The 12,373-nt window shown below is 39.9% G+C and overlaps 1 protein-coding gene across 2 annotated transcripts in view; it reads left to right on the plus strand.

Annotated features, from left to right (window-relative positions):
* The window catches only part of stag3 (STAG3 cohesin complex component), a 54,623-nt gene extending 44,018 nt beyond the window's left edge, over nt 1-10,605 (plus strand). Inside the window, exons 25-33 of one of the 2 annotated variants that reach the window (XM_014199154.2) lie at nt 3,988-4,089; nt 4,171-4,307; nt 5,819-5,938; nt 6,126-6,301; nt 6,808-7,012; nt 7,714-7,863; nt 9,644-9,745; nt 9,966-10,071; nt 10,189-10,605. In XM_014199154.2, coding sequence (XP_014054629.2) covers nt 3,988-4,089; nt 4,171-4,307; nt 5,819-5,938; nt 6,126-6,301; nt 6,808-7,012; nt 7,714-7,863; nt 9,644-9,745; nt 9,966-10,071; nt 10,189-10,236 — 1,146 coding nt within the window. In that variant the 3' untranslated portion in view covers nt 10,237-10,605. The remainder of the gene's footprint in view (nt 1-3,987; nt 4,090-4,170; nt 4,308-5,818; nt 5,939-6,125; nt 6,302-6,807; nt 7,013-7,713; nt 7,864-9,643; nt 9,746-9,965; nt 10,072-10,188) is intronic. The other variant, XM_014199155.2, reaches the window with a different exon arrangement.
* Nucleotides 10,606-12,373: the final 1,768 nt, after the last annotated feature.

The raw sequence follows: 12,373 nt of genomic DNA on the forward strand, positions 1-12,373 counted from the left end.
ATGTGATCTTAAACCTTTAATGTGAGAGAATTGTATTCCCTTTCAAGTGTAACTAAGTCATTGGCCTGCCCCCGTGAGTACAGACACGATCAGGATTCATAGAACCGCCTTTTCTACTGTTACAAATAAAGCCCCTCCTGAGGAAATCCTCTTCAGAGGATAGAGTACCTCGGTGTAAACTGAGGTGGTACAGGTTTGAGTACCAAGACTAAGCAAACCCACAGCGTGACCTGTGATTGCGAATAGTTATTGAATTCCTAACCATACCACGTGGAGCATTGGCTACACGGCTGGAAATGGTTCAACTCTGAGACTATCAATCCCTACAGAAGGTAGAGCAAATCTTATATATAAATTACTAGTCTGCAGCTAGAAATTATGTCAACCTGGGATGCGAATACCGGCAACCACCGAAACATCTATTCTATGAGAACGTTTCTGAATGGTACTCTGAAGTATCCATTCTAACCACTTTGATCTTCAGGGAAACAGAGAGAGAGAAAGAGACACGGATGAACTGACTCTCCAACAGAAAATATCACGACACATGGGCGTAAATATATATTGATTGCAATTATTCCCGAATGAGTGAGCGTTCATGTGCAAAGGATTAGCATTTCAATTAATATAATTATCAACTGTGTGTAGTGATCCGTTTTTCCTTTCCTGCTCTTTCTCAGTCCCCACACACTTCCCTTTGTCCACCAATCTGTCATATCGGCTTAGCCCACTAGGGAATCTTCCCTATCATTTGTTAGTAACATATCTACTGTTTGTTTGTTTATGCATTTCTGTGATTATTTAGTTAGTTAGTAAATAAATGATTAACCTGTCTGGGATATGTGGGACGCTAGCGTCCCACCGGCGGGACACACTGCCAACAGCCAGTGAAATAGCAGGGCGCCAAATTCAAAACAACAAAAATCTCATAATTCACATTTCTCAAACATACAACTATTTTACACCATTTTAAAGATGAACTTCTCGTTAATCCAACCACATTGTCCGATTTCAAAAAGGCTTTACGGCGAAAGCATAGCATTAGATTATGTTAGGACAGCACCTAGACAAGAAAAACCACACAGCCATTTTCCAAGCAAGGAGAAGTGTCACAAAAACCAGAAATACAGCTAAAATTAATCACTAACCTTTGATGATCTTCATCAGATGGCACTCATAGGACTTCATGTTACACAATACATGTATGTTTTGCTCGCTAAAGTTCATATTTATATCCAAAAACCGCATTTTACATTGGCGTGTAATGTTCAGAAATGTTTTGCCTCCCAAAACTTACGGTGAATGAGCACATCAATTTACAGAAATACTCATAATAAATGTTGATAAAATATTAAACTGTTATTCAAAGAATTATAGACACACTTCTCCTTAATGCAACCGCTGTGTTAGATTTCAAAAAAACTTTACAGCGAAAGCACACTTTGCAATAATCTGAGTACAGTATTCATACACAAAACCAAACCCGCCATTTTGTGGAGTCAACAAAACTCAGAAATAATATTCTAAATATTCACTTACCTTTGATGATCTTCGTCGGAATGCACTCCCAGGAATCCCAGTTCCCCAATAAATGTTCATTTGTTTCGATAAAGTCCATATATATGTCCAAATACCTCCTTTTTGTTCGCGCATTCGGTCGAGTACTCCAAATGCGCTGTACTCTCGCATTAAATTCAGATGAAAAGTCAAAATAGTTCCATTACAGTTTGTAGAAACATGTCAAACGATGTATAGAATCAATCTTTAGGATGTTTTTATCATAAATCTTCCATAATATTCCAACCGGACTAGACCTTTGTCTTCAAAAAAGAAAAGGAACACAGCTAACTTTCACATGAGCGCGTGCCTCTGAGCTCATGTCATTTTCTCACTCATCTACTTCCAGGAGCTCTTATTCTCTTCCCAGTCACAGTAGAAGCATGAAACAACGTTCTAGAGACTGTTGACATCTAGTGGAAGCCTTAGGAAGTGCAAAATGAACCCTAAGTCACTGTATACTGTATAGGCAATCACTTGAAAAACTACAAACCTCAGATTTCCACACTTCCTGGTTGGATTTTTCTCAGGTTTTTGCCTGCCATATGAGTTCTGTTATACTCACAGACATCATTCAAACAGTTTTAGAGACTTCAGTGTTTTCTATCCAAATCTACTAATAATATGCATATCCTACCTTCTGAGCCTGAGTAGCAGGCAGTTTACTACGGACACGCCTTTCATCCGGACGTCAAAATACTGCCCCCTACCCTAGAGAAGTTAAGCCAATTGGTGTATGGATGATTTATAGTAAAGCCTGGGTTTGTGCAGAACACCAACAATTTACGACGTTTGGAATGAGACTGACGTGAGGTAAAGAATAATTCATTAATAGAAGACTAATTGATCAGATATTAAAATATCTGAAGTTATATTCTGAAAATTATAACTTTGTAGTCTGAAGATTTTCCGTGGTGCCCCGACTTCCTTGTTAATTACATTTACATGATTAGTTTAATCACGTAATAATAATTACAGAGAATTGATTTGATAAAAATAACAGTCTTCACTTTTAATGATGCCAAAGACATGACAAGGGGTTAGAGAAGGATGGTAGGATATCTGAAGAGGAGGAGTGAGTCAGGGAAAAGAGTGGGTGAGAGACTAACTGGTGAAAGTGGTAGCTGTATTAGAGAAATAGTAACAGTGTCTTTTTGTAGGCACTAAAGGCATCAGCATGCTTGAGTTCGGCTGGCGGCTCACTGAAGTTGGCTAGGCAAACCCGAATGAGTGTGCTCGCATACTTCCTTAAAAGACCTTTTCTTGAAAAATGAGAAAAAAGCGTAAGTAGTACTTTGTCCATTTTGACACACTGTAGCCAGTATACACTTACTCAAAATTGTAAGCGAATTAATCCAAGGTAACTCAAGAAATCTGTCATAAATGTTGACGTTTTTGCCGAGGAGATCTTAGTCGCACAATTTTACATCTAAGATTTGGTGCAGTATTTCTAAATGAAAAAATGTGCATGAAACTGAGTCAATACTCGTTGAATGACATCAAATACTTTATTGAAGAATCCCTACTGTTGACCAATCACTGACGACGGCTTGCCTTAAGAAAAAATTGTGTGCCCGAAACAAACGAAAAAACCCTTACCGAAGTCCAAAACGAACAAAAATGTCACAAAATGTCGTCATAACATATGCAGGAACTCTTTCGAACTGATTCGGTTGGGAAGCATGCAGACGCCTTAACTCTTCCATGGTTCGTTGGATAAAGCCTTTCAGGAAAATAAAGGGCGTTTTGGTAGGGTTTTTTGGATAAATGCCAAAAATAGATCAGTGGTAAACACAGGCTTAGGAGATCTTATACATTTTGTTCTATGATATCATCTTCATCAGCTAATGTCACTTTGAGTGAATTTAAGAATTTATGTTATAAAAAAGCACAAAGGCTTCATAATTCATAAATGTCATGTTAACTGACTGAAATTATCTCAAAGAACAACGCGTTTAAGATCTCTTGAGCCTGTGTTAATCTCAGACCTTATTATCAGCATTTATCCCAAAACCCTATTCTTTCTCTATTCATTTTCCCCATAGGGATAGTTGAACCAACCAGAGGAAACTAATTTCCGGGTTTTAGGACTACTAGCTGGCGAACTCTATATGTAGCTATAGAAATGCAGAGATGGACAGGTAGAACTAAAGAGAGATGGAGAGGTAGAACCAGAGAGAAGGAGAGGTAGAACCAGGGAGATACAGAGAGATGGAGAGGTAGAACCAGAGAGATACAGAGAGATATGGGGAGGTAGAACCAGAGAGATATGGGGTGGTAGAACCAGAGAGATGGAGAGCTGGAACCAGAGAAATACAGAGAGAATGAATCATTGTAATTATAGAGGTAGAACCATAGAAATTGGATGAATCATTGTATTTATAGAGGTAGAACCATAGAGAGGGTGACAGTCTTGTCTACTTCCTCTAGTTCTACAAAGACTACGGTGACATAATCAAGGAGACTCTGAGCAAAACCAAGATGATCAGTCCAGTGCAGAGCGCCAAGACTGTCTGCCTGAGTCTGCAGCAGGTGTGTGCGTGCGTAAATTAAATAATATGTTTGTTACAGATGTATTATATATTCATATATTACTAATTGTGTGTGTGTCAGTTGTTCTCAGCACTGGCTCCAGAGTGCGTTGGTGGAGGCCAGGAGTTTGGGGAGATCAGAGAGCTAGCTAAAAGGCTGGCCATGAGCTTCGGCATAGACCTCCACCGCGTCCGCAAACCATTGGTGTCCCTGCACATGTCAGTCACACATACACACTAAATGTCAATATACACTACCGTTCAAAAGTTTGTGGTCACTTAGAAATGTCCTTGTTTTTGAAATAAAAGCTCATTTTTGGTCCATTAAAATAATGTCAAATTGATCCGAAATACAGTGTAGACATTGTTAATGTTGTACATGACTGTTGTAGCTGGAAACAACAGATTTTTTATGGAATATCTACATAGGCGTACAGAGGCCCATTATCAGCAACCATCACTCCTGTGTTCGAATAACATGTTGTGTTAGCTAATCCAAGTTTATATTTTGAAAAGGCTAATTGATCGTTAGAAAACCCTTTTGCAATTATGTTAGCACAGCTGAAAACTGTTGTCCTGATTAAAGAAGCAATACAACTGGCCTTCTTTAGACTAGTTCAGATGCCTCACAAGTCCTCAACTGGCAGCTTCATTAAAGTGTACCTGCAAAACACCAGTCTCAACGTCAACAGTGAAGATGCGACTCTAGGATACTGGCCTTCTAGGCAGAGTTCCTCTGTCCAGTGTCTGTTCTTTTGCCCATCTTAATCTTACATTTTTATTGGCCAGTCTGAGATATGGCTTTTTCTTTGCAACTCTGTCCAAAAGACCAGCATCCCGGACTCGCCTCTTCACGGTTGACGTTGAGACTGGTGTTTTGCGGGTACTATTTAATGAAGCTGCCAGTTGAGGACTTGTGAGGCATCTGTTTCTCAAACTAGACACTAATGTACTTGTCCTCTTGCTCAGTTGTGCAACGGGGCCTCCCACTCCTCTTTGTATTCTGGTTAGGGCCAGATTGCGCTGTTCTGTGAAGGGAGTAGTACACAGCGTTGTACGAGATCTTCAGTTTCTTGGCAATTTCTCACATGGAATAGCCTTCATTTCTCAGAACAAGAATAGACTGACCAGTTTCAGAAGACAGTTATTTGTTTCTGGCCATTTTGAGCCTGTAATCGAACCCACAAATGCTGATGCTCCAGATACTCAACTAGTCTAAAGAAGGCCAGTTGTATTGCTTCTTTAATCAAGACAACAGTTTTCAGCTGTGGTAACATAATTGCAAAATGGTTTTCTAACGATCAATTAGCCTTTTAAAATGGTAAACTTGGATTAGCTAACACAACATGCCATTGGAACACAGGAGTGATGGTTGCTGATAATGGGCCTCTGTACACCTATGTAGATATTCCATAAAAAATCTGCCATTTCCAGGTACAATAGTCATTTTCAACATTAACAATGTCTACACTGTATTTCTGATCAATTTTATGTTATGTAATGGACAAAAAATGTGCTTTTTAAAAACAAGGACATTTCTAAGTGACCCCAAACTTTTGAACGGTAGTGTATGTATTGTTCCAATTGAGAAATTAATTGTGCAGCCAGTAATTTACAATTTACAAAAGCATACGCACACTTGACAAAAAAATCTGTTTTAAGCTCAAACTTTTTGATAAATAAAGTTATGTCTAGCTGGTATGTAGAACAAAGTATTCTCTGTTGGTCAGGGATGGCATCCGGTTTGCGTTACGGGAGGCAGCAGAGGTGGAGCAACCCCCCAACCTGCCCTTCCTTGAGATACTCAGCGAGTTCAGTTTCAAACTCCTACGTCAAGACCGAGCCCAGCTGTGAGTCACACACACAGCAACTAGACACATAAGGATATGCATGTCCTTTTTCTCACATTTCACTCTTGCACACATGAAACACAAATAGAGCTGTCCGTTTGTTTCAGATCTACATGAAGTGCCTGAAGGATAGTCCTGACCTCAGCCTGTTTCTCCCCCCCTCCCTCCCTCCCTCCCTCCCTCCCAGGTCTGCTTTCCTGAGTGCTGAGTGTGGCTCTGCTGCCCCCTCCTGGCCATCTCTGAGGATGTACCAGCGCTCTCTGCAGTCTGGCTCCTCCAAGCCCCGAGAGGAGGGGGAGAGGAGTGCAACGCTGTCCCCCCACAGCACCCCTGCAGCCAAACGCAGGAGGACTACCCCCCAGGGTCAGCAACACACATACACACATATTACTATCAAAGAGATAAAGGTATAGAGAGGTGATTATTATTATGGATCCCCACTAGTTCCTGCCAAGGCAGCAGCTAGCGTCCTGGGGTCCAGCAAAATTAAGGCAGTTTGTAAAATGTAAAAAAAAAAGACCATACATTCACAGATTTCACAACACACTGTGTGCCCTGCGGGGCTTACTCCACCACTACCACATATCTACAGTACATTATTGCCCTGGTGAACCATAATTCCTGATTTTTGTGACCCACCTTTCTACAACCCATGGCCTAATGTAATTGATCAAATGTGTTAAGAGGGGAGTAATGGCTTGGAACATTTGAGAAGGTGAATGGTTTTCTTTAAAAAGAAAAGGGTTGGATAGGTGGAGTTTTGCAAGCTGAACAGAGATCTATGAGTTTTGACCCACAGAAATCCTATAAAAATCATGAGTTGTACTGTATATGTAATTCTATGGTTTGACCCCTGACCTCTCCTCCAGGGTCAGTGTCCAGCGCTAGCAGAGGGCCATGGCTGGACAGCAGCAGTATCCATAGCAATGTGGCCACCCCAGGCCTCACCTCCACCGTGCAGAGACAGCCATCCAAGCACCTGCCCGTCACACATAGGACACAGGCCTCTGCCACAGGCTCTGACAAGGGCAGCATCATCTCCGAACCCGAGTCTGATGATGACTTTTCAGAGGGGTAACTTTCTCACCTTTTAACCTAAAAGAGAAAACGAAATGTTTTACTTAGCTACACTCACCTACTTATTTATTTGCTTAGTAGAGCTAAAACATTTAATTTGACTCTCTACTCCAGCATTTTGGATTTAAGATCAAATGTTTTATATGAGGCGACAATACAGAATGTCACCTTTTATTTGAGGGTATTTTCATATATATTTTTTTCCGTTTAGAAATGAATGCACTTTATGTATCTAGTCCCCCCATTTGAAGGTGTCAGAAGTATTTGGACAAATTTATAGTTTATTAAATTTAGTCAAACGTTTAGTATTTGGTCCCATGTTCATAACACGCAATGATTAAATCAAGCTTGTGACTCTACAAATTTGTTGGCTGGATTTGCTGTTTTGGTTGTGTTTCAGATAATTTTGTGCCTAATAGAAATGAATGGTAAATAACCTATTGTGTCATATTGGAGTCACTTTTATTGTAAATAAGAATATAATATGTTTCTGAACACTTCTACATTAATGTGGATGCTACCATGATTACGGATAATCCTGAATGAATTGTGATTAATGATGTGTGAGAAATTTAGATACACAAATATCATAACCCCCAAGACATGCTAACCTCTCACCATTACAATAACAGAGGAGGTTAGCATTTTGGGGCGCGTATAATATATATGCCTCTAACTTTCTCACTCAACATCCACAGCAACCTGGCCACCCCAGGCCTCACCTCCACCGTGCAGAGACAGCCGTCCAAGCACCTGCCCGTCACACATAATACACAGGCCTCCACCACAGGCTATGACAAGGGCAGCATCATCTCCGAACCCGAGTCTGATGACGTCTTTTCAGAGGGGTAACTTTCTCACCTTTTAACCTAAAAGAGAAAACAAAATGTTTTACCTAGTTATATATGCACCTACATACACTACCGTTCAAAGGTTTGGGGTCACTTAGAAATGTCCTTGTTTTTTAAAGAAAAGCACTTTTTTTTTTGGTCCATTAAATAACATAAAATTGATCAGAAATACAGTGTAGACATTGTTAATGTTGAAAATGACTATTGTACCTGGAAATGGCAATTTTGTTATGGAATATATACATAGGTGTACAGAGGCCCATTATCAGCAACCATCACTCCTGTGTTCCAATAGCACGTTGTGTTAGCTAACCCAAGTTAATTATTTTAAAAGGCTAATTGATCATTAGAAATCCATTTTGCAATTATGTTAGCACAGCTGAAAACTGTTGTCCTGATTAAAGAAGCAATAAAACTGGCCTTTAGACTAGTTGAGTATCTGGAGCATCACCATTTGTGGGTTTGATTACAGGCTCAAAGTGGCCAAAAACAAAGAACTTTCTTCTGAAACTTGTCAGTCTATTCTTGGTCTGAGAAATGAAGGCTATTCCATGTGAGAAATTGCCAAGAAACTGAAGATCTTGTACAACACTGTGTACCACTCCCTTCACAGAACAGCGCAAACTGTCTCTAACCAGAATACAAAGAAGAGTGGGAGGCCCCGGTGCACAACTGAACAAGTGGACAAGTACATTAGTTTGAGAAACAGACGCCTCACAAGTCCTCAACTGGCAGCTTCATTAAATAGTACCCGCAAAACACCAGTCTCAACGTCAACAGTGAAGAGGTGACTCCGGGATGCTGGCCTTCTAGGCAGAGTTGCAAAGAAAAAGCCATATCTCTGACTGGCCAATAAAGAAAAGATTAAGAAAAGAACACGGACACTGGACAGAGGCACTCTGTTACATTGTATTTCCGATCAATTTGATGTTATTTTAATGGACCAAAAATGTGCTTTTCTTTAAAAAACAAGGACATTTCTATGTGACCCCAAACATTTGAACGGTAGTGTACATTCATTTACCTACTTTGTCCTTCATTTCTCTCTTTTCTGGCAATTCCTGCCCCCTTTCTCTGAAAACATTTACATTTGAGTCATTTAGAAAGACACTCTTATCCAGAGTGACTTACAATAAGTGCATTCAACTAAAGTAACTAAACAATCACATATCACAATCACTGTGAGTAAAACCTTCTCCAAAAATAGCAGCAATCTGCTAAGTTAGTGCTAGTAACAAAAGACAATTTTAAATGCAGGGAAACTCCATAACCCTTACCTTAGTTCCTACTGGTGTTTGCAGATGGGAAGAGACTGGATAGCTGTAGGCAATATGAAGGAAGCGCCCCATAAACCACTGGAAGTAAAGGTGGAGCCACCAATATCTTCCTATTTGCAAACACCAGTAGTATGTACCCGTATATAATCTCACTTTTTTAATTACTAGTTAATTATTTGCGGGGGAGAAAGATTTGTCCTGTTACACACAAATATGTAATGGAAATGTGTTACTTGCATACCCCAACTCCCCCTGAAACACCAGATTTTTCACCTTGTAGGCTCCGGTTTTCGAAAAAGCGACCTCTCGGTTACTGGCCTAACGCTATAATCTCGAGGCCACCTGTCTACCCTTTGAGTTAATTGATGTAATGAAAAGTGCATTAAAAATGTACTTTATTATTAAACCTGTCAAGTTTGTTCAGATCTACAATCACTGAAGAGGGAAGGGGCTAGGGGTTGTTCCTTTTTGAATATGTTTTGACTTTGTATCTTGTCCAGTTCACTGCAGCGCAAGGTGGAACCCAGGCGAAGGAGCAAGCTGCCTAATACACAAGCCAGCCCCTCCTCTGGGCACTGTGACCTCGAATCACATCTCACCATGTGAGTGTATGTCTGTGTGTTTTTGAGTGTGTGTGGGTTTAGGGAGAAAGCAAAAATTATTTTATCTGATCATGTAATGTTCATACGATCTTGTTTCCAATTTTACTTGACAAAGTTAAATGAAAATAAAAAGAGAATTGATGTGGCTGCATGGGGGGTTTTCTGTTACATTTAAAAGAGTTTGTGGTTTGAAATACCCATATACAATATGTGTTATTAGGCTGAGTCTGATTGAGGAAGATGAGGATGATGAAGTGGAGGAAGAAGAGCCTGAGATTGAGGACTTCGAGAGTGACGATTCTGACCACGACACCGGCTTTACACTGGTAAAACACAAGCCCACTCAGATCTGACTTGTTGGTGCACTGACCCTATAATGTCTACCATGGTTGCTATTCCTTTGTTCCCTCACCTCTCTTTCTTCCTTCTCCTTTTCTCTCCAGCCGTCCACCCGTCGCTCCACCAGTTACTTAGAGGAGTTGTTTCAGTGAGGGAAAGGACCTCAACACAGTAACAAGAAGAACAACACTTATAGGAGAAGATTTGATGAAGTCCTGATAGTCTTACGTTGGTATCCCTCAGACAGGCATTTCAGGGGTAAACAGTACAGTACATAACGTTGTTACACTTGTTGTAAGCTCTTATTAGAATTTTTTTTTATGTTGAATGAATAAAATACAAGTGCCTTAACATTATGAATGTTTCAAAGATGCAATGTGAAAAATATCTTCATGGCTCATATAGGAATTGTTTGACACATGGTATTTTTTTGTTTTTCTTGTTTATGACTTTGTGGTTGTGTTTCCAACTGTTAAATGAGCACTGATTTAATGTGTATCAATAAAGAACCAATTTCTGAGGATATTGTTCTGTGGTTTATTTAAACAGATGAAAGTTGAGCTTTTAATGCAAGATGGGGATATTGTATGTTAGTATACTTCCGTTCTATCATACCCATCGCAAGACCCACTGATTGATGCTTATTTATAAAACCCTTGTATCTCTCACTCCACCCTATCTGAGATACCTACTGCAGCCCTCATCCTCCACATACAACACCCGTTCTGCCAGCCACATTCTGTTAAAGGTCCCCAAAGCACAAATCCCTGGGTTGTTCGTTCCTCTTTTCAGTTCGCTGCAGCTAGCGACTGGAACAAGCTGCAAAAAAACACTCGAACTGGACCGTTTTATCTCCATCTCTTCATTCAAACTCAGTCATGGACACTAACTGACAGTTGTGGCTGCTTCATGTCATGTCTCTATCTTTTTGCCCTTTGGGCTGTTGTCTGTGCCCAATAATGTTTGTACCATGTTGTGCTGCTGCCATGTTGGGTTGCTACCATGTTGTCATGTTGCTACCATGCTGTGTTTTCATGTGTTGCTGCATTGATATGTTGTTGTCTTAGGTCTCTTTATGTAGTGTTGGTGGGGTCTCTCTTGTCATGTGTGTTTTGTTCTAAATTATTATTTTTTTAATCCCAGCCCCTGTCCTCGCAGGAGGCCTTTTGCCTCCTGGTAGGCCGTCATTGTAAATAAGAATTTGTTCTTAACTGACTTGCCAAGTTAAATAAAGGTTCAATTAAAAATTTTAAAAAATCTCAAATGATCCAGTCATTGATTAACCGTATATGGCTAGTTAGAATTATTGAAATACTGAAGAAATGCAATAATGCATCTTTCCTTCCTTTTAACTTTCACTGATCTGAGTTTCCAAGACTAATTCAAAGATGCTTATTGACTTCAGCTATTTACTTTCCTACATTTACATTTACGTCATTTAGCAGACGCTCTTATCCAGAGCGACTTACAAATTCCTGTCATAAAATTTTCAAATGTGTCATGAAATGAAGGATAATATGTTGGTTGTGTCATTGACATTTTTTATTAAATTAATTTATACTGAATAAAAATATAAATGCAACATGTAAAGTGTTGGTCCCATGTTTCTTGAGCTGAAATAAAAGATCACAGAAATGTTCCATATGGACAAAAAGCTGATTTACATCCCTGTCAGTGAGCATTTCTCCTTTGTCAAGATAATCCATCCACCTGACAGGTGTGACATGTCAAGAAGCTGATTACACAGCATGATCATTACACAGGTGCACCCAGTGAAAGGCCATTCTAAAGTGTGCAGTTTTGTCACACAACACAATGCCACAGATGTCTCAAGTTTTTAGGGAGCATGCAATTGGCATGCTGACTGCAGAAATGTCCAACAGAGCTTCGGCCAGAGAATTTAATGTTAATTTCTCTACCGTAAACTGCCTCCAACTTCGTTTGAATGAATTTGGCAGTACATCCAACCGGCCTCACAACCGCAGACCACTGTAACCAAGCCACCCCAGGATCTCCACATCCGGCTTCTTCATCTGTTGGATTGTGGATTGTCAGAGGAGAGGGAGGGGATGTATTGAGGAGTATTTCTGTCTATAATAAAAACCCTTTTGTGGGGAAAAGTAATTCTGATTGGCTGGGCACCAAGGGCTGCACAGTCATGTGAAATCCATAGATTAGGGCCATTGAATTGATTTTAATTGACTGATTTCCTTCTGTGAACTGTAACTCAGTAAAATATTAGAAATTGTTGCATGTTGCGTTTATATTTTTGTTCAGTATAGTATTTTA

The sequence above is a fragment of the Salmo salar genome, chromosome ssa05, assembly GCF_905237065.1.
Source record: "Salmo salar chromosome ssa05, Ssal_v3.1, whole genome shotgun sequence".
Lineage (NCBI taxonomy): Eukaryota > Metazoa > Chordata > Actinopteri > Salmoniformes > Salmonidae > Salmo > Salmo salar.